Source organism: Parasteatoda tepidariorum, chromosome 4, assembly GCF_982258835.1.
Source record: "Parasteatoda tepidariorum strain Cologne lab strain chromosome 4, Ptep-v5.0, whole genome shotgun sequence".
Lineage (NCBI taxonomy): Eukaryota > Metazoa > Arthropoda > Arachnida > Araneae > Theridiidae > Parasteatoda > Parasteatoda tepidariorum.
In genome coordinates, this window is record NC_141758.1 from 94,671,579 (window position 1) to 94,690,631 (window position 19,053).

Here is a 19,053-nt window from a genome sequence, read left to right on the forward strand (position 1 = left end):
ATATATCTCGAATATTTAACTTAATATAATAAGATTGTTAGCTTTATGAAATTTTAGTGTAAAAAAGAAATCATGTTCGAATTACATGTTACGAAAAGCATAACTTGTAGAGAATCGTTATCGTCTTCACTTTTTCAAATAATTTCTATAATTTTTTCGATCGATTTGCCTTCAAGTCATAAAAGAAAATCTCCTTCCAATACTGATTTAATTTCATGATTAACGAATGAAAGTAGAATATACTTTAAAGTATTAACTATTTGTATTAGTTTTCTTCTTGTGATATTTTAACATAAAATTTCAAAGGAAAAAAAACTTAAAAAGTAAATTCTAAAAAATGAAATTTTTGCAATAACTCAGTAATAAATGAAGACTTTAGTGGAAGAACCGGCTAAGTGCCATTTCTAAAAGAAATTGAGATTTCTTGGAAGACTTTCTAATTTTAGTCTTATTTAAATGTGAAACATTCATATTTTGCTTAATCTATAAATTCCGAAGACACTCAATGAAAGAACCAGAAAAGTGACATTATTTAGGTATTTTTTGGATGGAAGAATAGTTAAGTGACTTCGCGACAAGTAGTCAATAACCTAAACAAAATCACTTGCTTTCCATCAAACGCAACTTCGCGGGGAGAAAATGAAAAATCTGAAACAGAACCTTCCATACATTAAAGGAAATTTATTTTTTACAAATCAATAATTTAAAACGAAAAAAAACTCTTAAATAGCTTCAGAATATAATTTTTGTTTCTGGTTTGAATTAGTTGACAGAATTAGAGACCTTGGTAATGAATTTCAGCTAAATTGCATTGAAACTAAATATCATTTTGTGTTTATGCAACTTTTTCAGTTTCTTATTATTATTACGAGCTGAATGTTCGTTCTTCGTATGGAATGAAATAGAAATAAAATTTCAATAAATCGGTAATGATCAATATTTCGCAATCATGCCTAAAATTAAAAGAAATATGAAGATACAATTAATTAACTTTAAAAAATTTTTTTAATTGTTATTTCTCGCTCATTTTCATGCCTTTAAGTTATTAGATTAAGCAAAGCATGTTTTTAGAAGTTCGTCCTCTCAAAAATGAAGATTAACAATGTTCAGTACTCTTTGGATTAATTCTATTGCTCCGGACCAATTCCTGATAGTCAAAAATTAACAATGTTCAGTATTCTTTGGCTTAATTCTATTGCTCGAGACCAATTCCTGATAGTCAAAAATTAACAATATTCCGTATTCTTTGGCTTAATTCTATTGCGCGAGATCAATTCCTGATGGTTAAAAATTAAAAATATTCCGTATTCTTTGGCTTAATTCTATTGTTCGAGACCAATTCCTGATAGTCAAAAATTAACAATATTCCGTATTCTTTGGCTTAATTCTATTGCGCGAGATCATTTCCTGATAGTCAAAAATTAACAATGTTCAGCATTCCTTAGCTTAATTCTATTGCTCGAGACCAATTCCTGATAGTCAAAATTTACTATAATCAACAATTTTCTCCGGTATTTATCCCATTTAGTAAGCTGTAAAAAAACCTATTTTTCCAGTACTTATAGTAGGTATCATGATCCGTATATATAGTACATATTAGAATAACGCCGAGTAACATATATATATAGTTTATCAAGAATCTTTAAAATGTTTGCGCACACATATGTAAATAAAGCATTAAAAAAATTATATCATTTCGAATATAAAGTAATAAATTCGAAATGATAAAGACACTTAGATATTTTACAACTTCTTTTATGAGACCCTTGTCGATCGTTTTTTTAATTTTTTTTAAACCTATTAGGTGCATTTTCAAAATTATTACTACGAAACATTTTTAAATTTCTAAAACACTGTCCGATACGAATTAAAGTAATAAATGTAAATTGCTGCAAACTTAAAAGTATTTAAAATTTAATTTGGACAGCCGACCCAATTCTGAGTTTACAAATACCAATGTTCAATTCCGTAGCCTTGTAATTTGTGAACCAACCCAGAAAAGAAGGATCAAGCAGTGGAACTTTCTGGTGGAGCTAATCCGCATTTGCGCTGCATGTAGTATGAAACCACGAAATCCTCCCAAGGTTAGCCCAACGGCAAGGGGATTCCCACCCTTTATCACTGAGGATATTTTGTCACTATTGGAGTCGATGCAAGACGGGAGCAAAAAACGTATCAACCAGCCACCGCTGGGAATCAAACTTGGGTCTCTCATTGGGAAGTGAACGTTCTATCCCCTGAGCAACCCACCGCTGTTTAGACTTATAGGTATGTAACATTGAAGAATATTGAGACAACTATGAATAATATACAAATAAAATTGTAATAATAAGAAAAATTAAAATATCGCAAGTTGTTCCAATTTTAAAATTTAATCACCTTGAATAAACTTATGAAAACAATTATTTTTGGTGGCCATTTTTTATCAGCCAGTTCATCACACCCTGTCTACCATTAATCTCTTCAAAAGTTAAAATGATAATCAAGATAAAAAATTTGCAAGTGAGATTTTCATTAAAATTTTCTCTTCTGTACAAGATAAAAGTTATTCTGTTTAGTTCAACACCTTGACTCGTACGCTAACCTCAATTAGATCATATGTAATCAGAAACAAATGGGAGAAACTAGTCTCAATCCTGCAGGATGATTACAGATAACCTTCGAAAGATATATTGTTCCTTCTATCACAAAGATTTATTTATAGTTAATAATAATTTAATTATTATTAACAGAAGAATAAAAACATATGATTTCTAGAAAATCATATGTTTCGAATCCTAATATTTTAACTAAGTCACTGCAAACGATTAAATGATATTATTACCAAATCAATTCTGGAACAAAAACTCCGTGAAATTAAATTGTAAATTTAAAATTACCCATTAATATGGATAAGTGGTTAGCGTTGGTGAGAGCTGTTATTTTTAGAACTGTTTCGAATCCTTTGTAAAAGACTTTAAAAAAAATTAAAATTGACTAATTTTGCTTAAAAGCTCAGTTCTTTTTAAAAGTTTAAAATGATTAATTATTATTATGATGTAATATTTTTTAGTTTTATAATTAATTTCTATAAATATCATTGTAAGGAATTTAGTAATGAAAAAAATAATCAAATAAACGTTATGTTATATTTTCATGGGATTTTTTGTGAGTAACACAGATTCTGTATTTGTGAGCAAAGAAAGGTTGAAAGTTGATAATAATATATTTATTCGGTAAAACTGCTAACTGCTTTATAACTGATATCGTAATTTAATTAATAATAATAATGATAATAATATATATATATCATTAATTAAATTAAATAATTGTGTTAATAGTTCTCGCTGAACTGAATAATGCGTAACATTCTATTCTTCAACATCAAGGAACTCAAGAATTAATGACTTCATCAATAACATTTTGTTATCAGAATTTTCTTTAAACATTTATCTAGAAAGTGCACAATTCCATTATCGTTTCACGCAATAGTTTTTGAGTTATAGGACATTAAAAAGAACGCTCTGTTTAAATTTTCTGACACAGCAGAGATGGCTGCATTAACTTTCTTTTAACACAAAGAGGAAGCTTCGATTCTTTTGAAAATATTTTGATTAAGAATTACTCAATACCATACTTTGAAATTAATATCATTGATCAGTTAATTATAATCAAATACTGATCAGTCTTACTTTGAATTAAATTAATTATACCTGAAAGATTTTTGTGAACATTTTTTATCCCTTTAAAAATATCTTACTTTTTACTCCATAACTTAAACTAAAATCATTTGGATGTGCATTCGAGTTGCAAGTCAACCTGTTGTTTTCGTTTAAAAAGAAAAAATGTTTCTTTAAAAAAAATTGTAACTGTCGTGAACTTTTAAAATTTTGTCAGATTTTTAAAATTTTTAGCACCTTGTCATGTTTCTAAACCAAATAGAAGACATGAAACATGTTCAATTCACGGTTTCGTTCTGGAACTTGTCATAGTGTCAAAAAAGTTCCTGCTCACAGTGTACACTACAGTTACAACAAAAGATTAAAAAAAGGACATTTTTGAATAAAAAATCATACAAAAAAGTAAAGATATCGCAGTTCATAGTAATAATGACAAATATTAAAAATTAAAAAATGTATTTAATATGAATATATTTACAAATGATGTCACTAGAAAAAATACAGCAGTTTGCTTAAAACAGAATAATTGAACCAAAAAGTTAAAAGTTTGCAGTTTACAGTTATCAATCACAGTTACAGTTAGTATCACAAAATATTTTTGAAAAAATGTATTTTATATACAAATATTTAATGATATTAATAGAAAAAATACAGCAATTTACTTAAAACAGAAAAAATTATACCAAAAAGGAAAGATTTTTCAGGTCACAGTAGCAATCACAAAACATTAAAAATTAAAAACACAGCAATATGCAAATATTTACAAATGATATCAATAGAAGAAAATACAGCAATTCACTTAAAACAGCATATAACTTCAGAACATTACAATTACAATTCTCTTTCATAACTCAAGAAATCATTCAAAATATACAGATAAAAAACTGAATCACTTTCCTAAATTTTTAATAACTAATTTAAATGAATTTTAATAACTAATTTAATGAAGTAAATTTTAAAACAAAAAATTAATATTTGTGATCCATTCATTCAAATCTACTTACAGTGAATTAATAAGCCAACATGTAACAGTCAAGTCTTAATTATCCTTATTTCGACTCACACGAACATGACTGTATACCGTTCGTAATTAAGAACTAAAAATTTAAGCGTAGCAGTAAGACTCATGTCCAAATTGTAGATTTGTGCAAATATAACACACTTTTTTAAAACTACCTTTCTGTTCAACTATGTGATATTCAGGCTGATGTGATGTTTCAAAAAAAGGCCATTTTCTGGTGTGTAACTCTTCCTGGCTAATGCCCTGGGCTGATAGAAATGCCATATCTATACCTTGAGTCGGGATATTGAACTTTCGACATTCATTAGTTGCAGTATTTTTTTGTGATACAGCTTCTGCAGCTTTATCTTCCTTAATTTTATTCAACATCAAAGCCATGCAAGTTCTTGCATCTTCGATGCAATCATGCCCACCAATGTCATTTTGCACCACAAGCTTTAGTTTTTCGTAAGCTAGATCTCTAAGCTTTGGCTTAGAGCCATCACTCCTTGCAAAAACAACAGACGTATCCACAATTTTTGTGTGAGTCAGTCTTAGACATCGGAGGTCTCCTTCAAGTCCATGTCCGATTAATATGCATTCGCTGTGAAGCAGGTTACCTAGGACACTTTGCACATCACGAAGAGTTGTTGTTACTCCAAGTAAATCTTCGTCCTTTATGCCACTAAATTTGGTGCAATAATCAAGGATTTCATTTTCAGGTTGTACGAAGGACTCGTAAATTGTGAAGCCTTCTTCATTAACTAAACCGACTTTTGCAACTTCCAATCCTTTTATAGTGTAAACCATCTCGCAATCTAATCCGTAGACTCCACGAAGCTGGTGTGCAAGGCGCTTTTCACCAGTTCTTTTGATCTCCGGTTTGAGCAGTGGATCTCCACAAATGTGTAACGGATACACTTTGCATCCAATAAGAGAAGCGTGTCTTTTACAGCACTTGAAGATAGATGGATGGCCAGAAAATTTTATTACTTTATCTGGATGGTAGTAACATTTTTCGTTCACCGTGTATTTTCCCTCTGGTGTGACCTCAAATCTTTTTCGGCACCTATAGCATTTCCTAACAACTGTTCCATGTTCGGATATCTTGGCTCCCTTAGTCAGCTCGTGGGTGAGTTTGTCAAAATACTTCGAGTCCATTAGATATTTACTGAGATTAGTATATACCTTCCCTTTGGGAAGATTCAAGTCTCGAAACTCCTTGAGAGTTGATGTTGCTACGCTTCGACCTAAAAGATTCAAAAATGAAAATTTCATTAATAAATCATGGCTATTCAGAACAACAGAATAATTCGGTACAATAGAAAAAAAAATCTAACAAATAGAAGTACTTTGTAGGTAAGGAAATTAAATTATGTTTAAAAGAAAAATTGAAAACTATGTTAGTAGCGTTGACACCAGTACAATATGTCCCACTTAAATAAAGCCAGATTATTCTCGTGCTATAGTTTAACGTAAAGGAAACCAACGTGAAACCAATATGTTTACTAAGAAAGTGGATATTCTTTTACATATATACAAGGAGCATTCAGTCCTTACTCTACCTGGATAGGAAACAAAGATATAAAAAAAATTCTGCCATCAGGGTCTGGATATTGAGCAATACCCGTGGATACAATGCATCAATATTATGCCGAGTTCGATGATGGTAGCCCTCAATTCTGTCCCAGACTGAAACTACCTTTTTTGGTATACAACACCCTACTGAGGATAGCCCCCACCCCAAAGTTTTCTTGTGGATTGCACTTAAGTAAAAGAATAAATATGTCATTGATCACAAGCAACCTGTTGTACAATACCCACCACTCAGAAAATTTTACGCCATAAATTAAAAAAATTTTTTTGCTGGAAAATTTCGGCTAAAAACATCAATTCTCTAACAAATGGCAGTGACAGGGTTTTTAGCATTTTTTTGATAATTAATAGCCTCTAGACAGTATGAGGGAGAGTCCATCTTTCTGTATAATGGAGAAGAATGAATGAAGTCGAACCTGAGAAATCGAATTTTTCACATTTAAAATTCAATTTATCAAGAATTATTTGACCAATTTTATACAAATTTTGTTTTATAATATATTAAATAACTTTCTTTAAAGCGGTGTAAGAATTTTTAAGTCCTTAAAATTCAAATTTATATATAATTAATAAAAATTATTTTTTACATGGAATTATCTTTGTATAAACGAATTTTATATTTGCTTGCAAAAGATTACAATTCGCTTTAAAAGGCCTCTATGGTGAAAAACGCAAAAAATAAAATCCAAATCCGCCGAAGGAAAGGTATGTTCATTCAAGGAAAGTGTACGATTTTGTACCTGCCGTTTTCGTAACTTAATTGCTGTAGCTTAAAATATTGTTTGCATAAATAATTTAACATTTTTAAATTACCCAACTAAACCATTAAGTTTGAATCACAGTACATGAAAATTTGATCATTAAATCAAAAGTTATTACGATTGAGTTTTCTGCGTATTGTTTTTATAGGTATATACTAAAAGAATTCTACCTTTTTGCTCTTCTGACATTGCTATCTAGAAAATAATGTATCGCATCTTATGCACTTCTTACTCTGTTTTGTCTGAGACCAATCACGGTTTTATAGGAAATTGCTAGGGATTGCTGTTTAAATTTTATTGTAAGAAGTCATTATTATTAAAAGAAGTTACTATTGATATCATGAAAATTATAATAATAGGAAAAATCTTTTCAGTAAACGCCATTATATAAACCGAGGAAATCGTATTCCATCCCATTAGTTCATCAATTTAAAAATGCTACATAAAGGGCACAAAATTAATCAATAAATAAAAATAAAAACCGGAAAACGTTGAATACCTGTGATTTCACATCAGAGACTCAGTCTTAATGTTTTGAGAGTCTCGCTTTAAATATGTTATTTAATTAATGTAGACGATAATTTAAATTACGCAGTCAGACGCGTTCTTTCTCTGAATAAAAATGCCTTTTTTTTTTCTCTCGGCGGATTGGATTTTTGTTAACCGCAATCTGGTAAATATGGTCTCAATCGCTTAGGCAGGAGAACGTTAAAAAGTTTGGCCCTTTAATATTATTTTTACAAATTTTCAGAAAAGTAGTTTATATGTAGTGCATCTTAGAAATATAGTAGCTATTACATGCATGATGGTTTTTAGAATCTCGAAAATTGTGCACCTTTTCACGTAACTTACGTTCGAAGCTTTCCTTATCAACCAAATCAGTTTCCGTCAGCATAAACAACACTGAATTTACACTGTGAAAAAAAAATCAAAGGGGGAAAAACTTATAATGACTTTAAATCTAAAGATTGTATTTTCACGTACTAGGAATCAACTTTTGTAATTCTAGGACAAAAATGGATATTCTCTGAAAAAATATACCATTTTCCTTAAGCGGATTTTGAATATTGACCTTCAAAATATGGAGGAAGGTAGTCATATGGAGAAAGGTCAAAATATGGAGGTTCCTCAATCCGGAAAATACGGTCCCTTTAGTTGAAGTAGTGTAGTTGAAAAGTAAGCCTCTTAATTGTACTATTTTCTTTTTGCGTAACTCAAAGAATTCAACTTTTCATTTTTCAACAACTATTCGACTGATTCCCTTCAATTTTTGGATTTACTCATTTAAAATTGCATTGAATAACTTAAATAATAAAAAATATCAAATAATTATAAAAAATAATTTTTGAAGATAATTATTTTTGAATAAAAAAAAAGATTTATAGCTGATTGCGAAAAATGTATGATATTCTTCATTGGATACGAAAATATAGCGAAATACGCCAACATTAAGTTCGATATCAAGGAGCCCAAACTTTTAGCCACTATTGAAACTATTTTTTCCAGATACCGGCTTCGAAAGTCAAGATTCCTAATCTGTCGGGGGAAAAATATATTCCATAAAAAGTTCGTTATTGGGTCTAATATAATAAAAACACAACTACTTCCACTTAGTAGGAATAACATTTACCATGACGCAATGCTAAATTCTATGCCACTATCCACATAAATGCCACTATCCACATAAATCAATTATTAATCAAAAATCGAATATCAATTACTTTTCTTTATAATGCAATAAAATCTGGCGAGCAGCTATTTAAACGATCAAACACTTCGTTTGTTTATTTGTGGCTTGAAGTTAGGCTCGCAGAAAATGCCGTTCATGGGTTAAATTTAGTAGGAATAACACAACCTGTGACGTTGGCTATAGTATACCCAATTGCGTCTGATGTCACAGTTTAAAATATCGTCTGCATATATTAATTAGCTTTTTGAGATTATATCCTTGAACTCTAAAGATTAAGGATTTAGTACATGAAAACTAATCATGAAATCAAAAGATGAAAGAGAAGTTAACTTTTTAGTATACTGTCAAGTTTAGAAATTCTAAAAACAAACAAGTATAAATTTTCTGTTCTTAGGAATAGCATTCTACATAATTTTATTATTATATAAAATTTTTGAGGAAAAAAAATCGCTGAAGTTCAAACAGTTCTCAATTTTTCCCCCACCTAATCAACGAAGCCTTTATATAATTAAAGTAAAATTCATTAATTAAACAATAAAAAGCGTCAAGATCATTATTTAAAGCCAAAAGGGCAAAGCAAAACGTAATAATTTTTAAACAAATTGAAATTTTGAGAAAAAAAAATCTCCCGCAATTTCATAAATGAAAATGGTTCATTTAGAATGTTGAATTTCAAGCACTTATGTGAGATTTAGAGTGGGGGCCCCACGCAGTATTTTTGCGCAGCAACAGTAGGAAAATAAAAATAAAAAACATTTACAGCAGCGAAATTGTAACAGCGGTGGCAGTGTCGTTCATTAACATTGTCGTTTTAACACGTTTTAACATTGTCATTTCAAACATTGAGAGAAATGAAATTTCCTAAAATAATAGTAAAAAAAAAAGATATTTTGAAATTTCAAATTCCTCGAATTCAACCATAAGCAAAACTATGACAATTAAATTTTATTCTTAAGTTTTATATTCATTTAACTATCGCAGTGAAAGAGAATTATAACATTTACACTTACTTTCTTTATACTCCGCCATGATTCAGCTCTAACTTCTATCAACTTTAATTTCAAAGACAGAATTTCTGCAAAAAAAAATGAATAAATAAATAAACACAGAATAAGATACAAAGCAAATTTTAAATATATTGCATCCATCAGTAAATAGTAAAAAATGCATCAAGAATCGGGAATTTACATGAAATTATTAATACAAGAAAAAGAGAACGAACACAAATTAACTACAAATATTAAATTATTATTACTATGCATCTATGAATTATTACTGAAATAAATCGATTACAATGCATGTAATTACTATTGCAACACACCTAGACTCAATATTGAGTCTATGTGTGCAGCTTATATTAGCCGGAGTTAAATTCAAGGAGTTGACCATATACATATATACACACACAGGGAGTAGACAAAATAATGGAAACACTTCTATATTAATAAAATTTTCAATATTCCTCAAGAACTACTTAAAAAATCTTTTTATGACCTCCAAAGTGTTTAGATTATGTAATTTCTCATACTTATCAATGATGTTTAATGCTTTAAGAGGTTTAAGGAACCGACAATAAATTACAAAAGGAAAATAGTGTTTTTGAACAAAACAAATTTCAAAAAAAATGTAGAAATAAATCTGTAATTTGTAGCAATTATATTGATTATTGTATGCAATAATTCCGTGAGTCTAGCTTAAATATTTATGGAGATATGGGCATAAAATAATCTTTTGTCTAACTTTTTTTGTTAGTGCTAATTATGAAAATATTTAATAAAATTAAACAAAATTTTTAAAGCAATTTAAAATTAGTTTGAAAACCATTGCCTCAAATTAATATCTGTAAAATTTTAATAAAAATTCGTTTAAAATTGCACAAGATTTGAGCAATTAAAGTAGTTCTTTAATAGTGCTGGGAAAGAAGTGAAATTTTTTCCCCTTAATTTTGAAGAGAATCACATCTCGCAACAAATAAAGAAAGTCCGATTTGAATATCTTAAAAATTTGAAAAATTTCAGGCAATTTTCTAAGCAGTATTAGTACTTAAAAAAAAAACTCAAAGTGATGAGCAGTTTTCTACAATTCTCCAATTATTATTTCGTATCATAATAACGAGTACGATAAATAAATAAACGAACGATAAATAAATAAACGATAAATAAATAACGAGTTATAATGCCCTACAATAAATGTTCATACACTGAAATATGTTTTTATAAAGAAAGAAAACAGGAGAAAGAAAATATATTTTTATGATGAGGATTTTTATCAATGCCGGTGTCAGTTTTAATAAATCTTATTTAGCATAAAATGATCCTTGTGGGAAACCCCATGTCATTTTGAGCTACTTTTAAAAAGTACAAAAATTAATTAGAAATTTTTTAATTTTCAAGATATTCATATCGGATTTTTTTATTAATTACCAAATACGATTGTCTTCAAAATTAAGAAGAAAAATTTTTTCCCCCGCTGATGCGCAATGTAAAGAAATTACTTTAATTACTCATATCTTGTGCAATTTTGAATGACTTTTTTCTCAAATTTTAAAGCAAAAATTTCGTAATTAATTTTGAAGTTCTCTTGAAATTTCGTTTAATTTCATTGAATATTTTTAAAACTATATAATAAATAACAAGAAAATGGATGTGAGCAAGGTAATAATATTATACTGGATCTTTTAAATAAGTTTATAATTAATAAGGTTGATATTTATTTATACAAATTTAATGATCTTCAGCAAATTAGCATTTATTTAATAAAGGGAGAAAGAGAAGCATGATTTTTAAACATTACTACATATTCTTATAATTCTATTCATTTGATTAAAAATGACATTTAAATAGATGGTTTTAGAAACATAAGAATTCCGAGTAATTAGCCTATTTATTTTAAAATTAAAATAATTTTTTATAACATAAAAAAAAGAAGATAATTTCTTCTTTTTTTAATATCCAAATCCAAAAAAATTAAATTAATATTATCATTATGATTACGAAGCAAGATTAATTAATTCTTCGGGTAAACATTATTAAACATAACTGTATAATCTCGAAAATTAAAGATAATTAGATCATCAAAAAACCTAAAAACAAATTTAATATTAAGAGTGTAATTTTTTTCATAATAGTGCAAAAATAAATTAGCTAAGAGAGATGAAGAATTAGAACTTTGCGTTATTCCATCAATTTTAATAAAAATATCTTTCCCACTGTAACATAATTCTATTGTACATAATTATTGTTCATAATTATTCCATTGTACAAAATTATTGTTAGCTTTGTCTATGGGGGTAATTACACATTTTTTTAAGATGTTGCTTAATTGATTGATCAATACTAGAAAAATTTGTTGAATCGTTACTGTTATTGAATTTCCCTTATTATTGAAAACAAAGTTTTTAAAGTAATAATAATTAACCCATTTACATTCTGTTTACATATCTAAAGGTAAAGAGAATCTATTTTGATATCGTTAAACAAAAATTAGTGTGATCATTAAAAAAGTATTTTAGAATTTTATTAATTTATATATGGTAAATGGGTCTAAATTTTGTACCTTTTATCATTAATTCCCCAAGTTTTAAGTTTCCTATAATACTTAAATTATCAGTAATAATATGTTAATTATCAGTAATAATGCTAATTTTAATTTTTAACCTCTTATGTAAAGCAAAAAAATTTTTAATGATAATATTATTCTTTTAATTTGTAAGCTTAAAATTTTGAATATTTTTTAACTCCTTATTTAAAAGTTCAACGCAGAATTTTTACAGAATTTTATATAATTATTGTTAGCTTTGTCTATGGGGGTAATTACAGATTTTTTTTTTGTAGTTACTTAATTGATCGATCAATTGTAGAAAAATTTGCTGAATTATTATTGTTATTTAAATTTTCCTTATTATTGAAAACAAAGTTTTTAAAGTAATAATAAACAGCTCATTATTCTGTTAACATAAAGGTAAAGAGAATCTATTTTGATATCTTTAAAAAAATATTGAAAAAGTATTTAAGAATTTCATTAATTTATAATATGGGTAAATGGGTTTAAATTTTGTGCTAATTTCCCAAGTTTTAAGTTGTAATTAAATTTAGTTGTAAGTTTTCTATAATAATTAAATTACCAGTAATAATATGTTCAAGATGTTTATCAACAAGTTCAAAAAATTTTTTGCTCCTCACAGTGACAACCATAATCGGGTAGATTAATTTTCCCTAAATTTTTGCAAATATCATTATAATTAAAAATAGTTATATCAATAGATTTATTATATTTACAGCTTTTGAATTAAGTGAAAATCTTTTAATGGAAACATATCTCTTAAATTTCCAAAAATATCATGAAATTTAATCGAAAATAACGATTTGAAAGTCAATAACAAAATATAATTTACTCATTTTAGCTTTCACAAAATTGAAACAGAAAATTTTGAAGTGTAAATCAATAAAAGAAAGGATAATAATAAGATTTTGAAGCCGATATACATCATTATTCTTAAGGGAGAAAGCAAAATCTTTTATTGGTTTAATATTAGAATGTTTATAAAAATCTTTTTCCATATTCGATTTAATTTGTCACTATTAAGAGAGTTTTTATTACTTCCTGATGCCCTGTTTACCTCGATTTGTACGCTTATTCTTAGTGGGGAAAAAGTTATTAAGTTGAGGAGTTATTAAAGTTAATCTGTGCATGTTGGAGGCTATCATTTACTCCATACAGCATAATTGTTTTGTATAAAAGCATGTAAAAATTTTCGTTTTGCAGTCTTAAATCAAATTATTCCACTATTTCTAAAATAATAATTTTGACTATGTTAAAATTATGTTCTCTAAAATGATTCAATTCCAGGTTATTGATAATTTTATTACTGTCTATATCTAAACGGTGTCAATTAATTCAAATATTAAGATACTGACTGGTTTGTCCAACACATTTCATATTACAAAAACCACAGGTCAACATATAAATAACATTTTTAATTTTACAAACAAATCTGGAGCTACCGTTATTATGAATTATATGTTTTTTGTCAATATTAGGGTAAATTTTACATCTTCTATCACCACACGCTTCATAGGACGGAAAAATTTCGGGTAACACAATACAAAAACAAAAAAAAAGGAGATTAACAAGGAAAATAAAGAAAAGTAATAAGAAGTTTCATTTAGTACGCGTGAAGTACACGTACATAGAACCTATAAAATAAGTTAAAATACAAAGAAAACAAGGAAAATATTTTTTAAGGAGATGAAAAAAAAATTTTGGTAAACAAATTAAAATTTAATATATGTATATTAAATGTATCCGCATTTTGTGACACTTGAACGCTGTGTGACGTTTTATAGACTCATGAAATTTCTGAAGAGAAAGGTTTAATTCATATGCATACCAATGATGAAATAGATTTGCTAAAAAGGCAAATAAATTCAGTTTAACGACTGTGACAGAATTTATTCTTTCAATTCACTACTCTAAGCACTAATATCAGATAATTTTTTAAACAAACTGTCGAAGCACTTAGAAAAAATAAGTAAATTATAATCCTGATTACTAATGTCAAAATACATCTGAACAATTTATTCGAAATTTCATTTAAATTGTGTAAACGTAAATTTTCTTCTTTTATGCTTCTATAGAAATTATTATTAACGTGTTTATATTACACTAGGTAACTAACACATCTAAAACTAACTGGATATTAATTATTCTAATCCCCTATTTTCCTATGAGCTAATAATTTTCACAAGTTTAACGTATAAATAGTTTTATAATGAAAAGAAAATATAACCAGAAGTTCTCATGAAGTAAACATGGCTTTAGAAGAAAATAAAAAGATCATATAATAGCTATAAATAAAAAATTTAGAGAACTAGTGGTGGAGCATGTTGACCAATTAACCTAGCAGAAAAATATAATTCATAGGATAACCAGAGGTTCTCATGAAATAAACATGACTTTAAAAAAAATAATAAAAAGATCATATAATAGCTATAAATAAAAATTTAGGGAAATAGTGGTTCAACATGGTGACTAATTAACCATACAGAAAAATAGAACTCATAGGATAACCAGAGATTCTCATGAAATAAACATTGCCTTAGAAGAAAATAAAAAGATCATACAATAGCTATAAATAAAAAATTAAGGGATATTGTGGCGGAACATGGTGTCTAATTAACCTAACAGAAGAATAGAATTCATAAGTTAAAATAACTAATTTAATAAGCAAGATATATTATTTATGATTATCAAATTTATACTTTGAACGAATAAAGTATTACTTCAAAATGTAATAAGTGATTATAGAATAAATTATGGACTTTTAAAGTAGTTAGAGCGTAAATCTGTAAGACTATCTCACCTTACATTACATAAAATTAATTGGTTTCATAAGAAGAGTAAATACAAATCAACTTAGATTAAGAAAAAAGAAAAGAGCTCTGGGTAAAACAGGAAAACACGTGGAAAATTTTGAATAAACAAACAAACAATAAAATAGTAACGCGAGAACACTTAATTAGATAAAATTTAAATACGAACATTAGGAAAAGAATAACTCACCCCAATCTAAAATAAAATATCTTCTTATAATGACTTCTTTATTAAAAATGTTCGTAAAAACTAAATAAATCCAAATGAGGACACAACACTTAGAAAACTTCACAGTTAAATAACTGAAAGACGTTAAGAGAAGTGAATCTTTAAAAAGAACTCCAGCGAATCAATTACCATTGGTTAAGAATTGACACTAGGTGGGGGGGGGCATAACCATTATTATTAGCTACACAATAACTTAGTCATTGGAAGCAAGTTATACTGATAAGAAGAATTTTCCAATCAAGAACATCCCCAACCCGTGTGGTCTAGAATGTTAACTTATATCCCCCCCCCCCAAAAAAAAAAATAGCATCGTTACATCAATTTTTCATCTTAAATATGTTAAATCATCTTTTTTTATAAATAATTATGCCTGAAATTTGTCAGGCATAGTAATTTTTTTTGATTTGCCAGGTGCGTGTTTAAGTCAGTGTCAAAAACAGAGTGAAAAAGTTGCATTTTTAAATTGGTATCCAATTTTTTTTTTTTTTTTTTTAAATCCTACAAATATAATTTTTAATATATTCTTACATTTGACATATTATTTTATGTACTTATTCTGGATGGTTACATTAAAATTTTCTGATCATCAATGAATATGTTAGCATGATTAACATAGCAAGAAAGAGAGTATAAAAACGTATTGTGCATTATATGTATTAGCTATATATATTATACTACATATATTAAAAAATCTAAAAAGTTTAAAAAACCATGGTCTAAAACTGATTTGCCTTGTTAACAAAAGAAGTACGGAAATTTTGCATGTTATCAACATAAAATAAACATAGTAATTCCGGTATTTACCAGTAAATTATTTAACTTTTTACCTTCTATTTCGATTATAGAGATATTTAATATGCACTTGTTGAAATTATCTTCAAATAACCAATTTATTACCCTTTTTTGTTTAATTTTTATTAAAATAGAAAACAACAAGTATAATTGCTTTTTCAAAGTAATAATCTTGTTCTCAACTAAAGACTTAAAACTAAAAGTAATGTTTTTTTTTGCTAAAATGTAATCGCGTGGTATTACTTTATTTTGTAACATTTTATAATGCTCACAATGATTAACCATTTTACAATCATTAAACGAAGAACAAGCTATTGGTTTTTAATAAGTTATGTTTACTTTGATAATGAATTTTTTCTAAAATTCTGTCTATATCAACATATGCAACTAAAATAATTATTATAAAATAATTAGTTACAATTGTAACATATATGATTGTAACAATTCTATCAATTAATAAGGAATGATTGTAACAATAGTAGCATAAGTTTTCAACACATACAGTCAGGACAGAGCTAAAATGAAAATGAAGACAAAAAAAAAAGAAGATAAAATGAAGTAAAAACTAAAAAACGAATTATTTTGTTAATAAAGTTTTCCTTCATGCCTTCATTCAGTTTTAATGCAAACAAGCTTGCCATACTCATATTTCCATTTTGTTAAGAGAGGGATTAATTAGTCAACAACGTTTGCTGTAAGGTTCCCTGTAATCTGGGATTACATTCTAAGAATCGGAACCTAAATCTATGGCATCAAATCTTCGTTTATGGAAAAACATTTTGGGATTCTTTAATTGAATTGTTTTTAATTCTGATTTGTAAATCTGCTTTTCTTCAAGAAGCAAAAATGTAATTGTGGGTGTTGGTATCAAATAGAGCAGAACGTCCTGGTTGAACAAAATAATAAAAGTATTGTTTCGGGGCTGTTCAAATATTTCGTAAGCACCTAAAACGGCGAGGGAGGTTGAGAATTGCTTATTTTTGCTTACAAGAGGAAAGGGGGGTTTGAGCAATACTTAGGTACGCCATTAAAATCTTTTTATTTTCAAAATTCATTTAAAATGCAAAAAAAAAAAAAGTAACAAAAGAAATTACAGCTGGATTATTTTCATATTCGGATTGGAAGAAAGTGGAAAACGTCCAGAAGATTAAGAGTTTCGATTAAACAAAACTTAGTAGTGCGATAACTTAATTTGATCGATAATTTTAGTTTGTAGTTATTTAATTAAATTTATGTATTGTTATGAATGTTAAGTTACTAATTATTTATAATTTACTATTTTTTTATGAACATTGTGTAATGATTGTATTAAAATCGTGATTTTTTTTTTACAACTTAGCAAAATTTCGTAGCAATGACCTTTGAAAGACCAATTGAAATAAATACATTGCTAAAAAACAATTAAAGAAAATTGTACGCATTGTTTTTTATATTATTATTCTACTATTTGCAAACATGAGAAAATATTGTTTTAACCTCTTTTTCCTTACTCTACGGAAAGGCTAAAATATTCACGGCTTATTCATAAACGCGCAAGAACATACACTTAAAAAGATAACCCTATAGCCTCTTTAACTGATCATAAACGTGACCATCATTAGTAACAGGTGTTTTTTTCAAACCCTCCTTATAATGCCTTTTGTTCGATTGGGGGGGGGAATCTTGGGCCGATTTAGCTGGGTCACTCTGCCAGGCCCGAGGATCGAACCAAGGACCTCTGGCACGAGATCGCACTACCACTCAGCCACCAGGAGTCTAAGAGTTTTAACTACAGAAAGAAAATAAAAAAAGATTTCTAAAGAATATTCTATTTAAGATTTTATAAAATGAATGAAAAAGAAAATTGTTTTGTGTTAAGTTATAGATCTTTTGCTTAAATTTAATTATGGACCTTTTAATAAAATTATGGTTAAAGCGAAAACCGAGGGAGGGTGGGGTAAACAATAAGATAGCCTAAGCGAAGCTACCGAAGCCCTTATGTCTGCTGCCTAAAATTCTGACTTAATAATCAATGGTGGGAGCTAAATTCATGACAGTGACAGGTAAAATGCAAGATAATATTTCTGAATAATAAAAATGACTTTAAAATACAAATCAACTATGCGTAAAACAAATGTAGAATTAATGTGGGTAATAGCTGAATATTACTCTGTTTTGGGAGGTCAGTGCCAACCGAAATACTTAGTAAGGAAATAAAGTTATACTATATAAGACCAATAGCCCTATATGGATGAGAGTGCAGGACAATGAAGAAATCAGGAGAAAATCGATTACTTCTTAGATCAAAACGAAATTTGCCATGAAGATTTTTTTTTCTCCATCGGTTTAGTGTCTTCTAAAAAAGGGAATTTGGCAAATTATATATTTTTGTATTGTACTAGAAAATCTATGTAGTATTGTCCTTTGTGAATCAAGTTAGTATTAAGATTGCTAACTAAACAAATTTGTGCGTAAGTCACTATGATGGAGATAAAATGTTGATCCAAAATTTTCAAAATAAATTGTATTAGTATTGAATAATAATAAAGAATAAATTTATGCATTTATTTTTATACAACATTTAGGTCTCCTGCATGTGGCGAATTCATACCTATATATTGTTTAAATGTGTCATGTCGCTTTCTCTTTTAGTATAAATGAGTTAGTGTTTTACAATACAAGAATATCAAGAAAAAGGAACTATGTTCGTAGAATGTCAAACAAACTTTCCTGAATCTCTTTAAAAATCGAACATTTTTGGACAGTCAGTAGACCTCCAGCTTGGATCCTATCTAATGAAAAAAAAAATGAATCTTACAATAATAAGAACTTCGATTGTCATAAGTGTTATTATCATTAGTCATGGTATTTTTCTTTTGAATCAGAATAACATTTGATCATTTTTAGAGATTGCCACCACAAAAATACAAATCAATCAATCGAAGAAAGGTATGACTGTATTTTAGGATAGGTATC

The 19,053-nt window shown here is 27.8% G+C and overlaps 1 protein-coding gene across 1 annotated transcript; it reads right to left on the minus strand.

The window, feature by feature from the left end:
* Nucleotides 1-4,098: 4,098 nt before the first annotated feature.
* On the minus strand, nt 4,099-15,384 carry LOC147812039 (RNA exonuclease 1 homolog). The gene is made up of 3 exons (XM_087161724.1): nt 15,268-15,384; nt 9,717-9,781; nt 4,099-5,909 (listed from the first exon to the last, which is right to left on the minus strand). Exons 2-3 carry the CDS (start codon nt 9,733-9,735, stop codon nt 4,765-4,767), a joined length of 1,164 nt encoding a protein of 387 aa, XP_087017850.1. The 5' UTR covers nt 9,736-9,781; nt 15,268-15,384; the 3' UTR covers nt 4,099-4,764.
* Between the last annotated feature and the right edge of the window lie 3,669 nt (nt 15,385-19,053).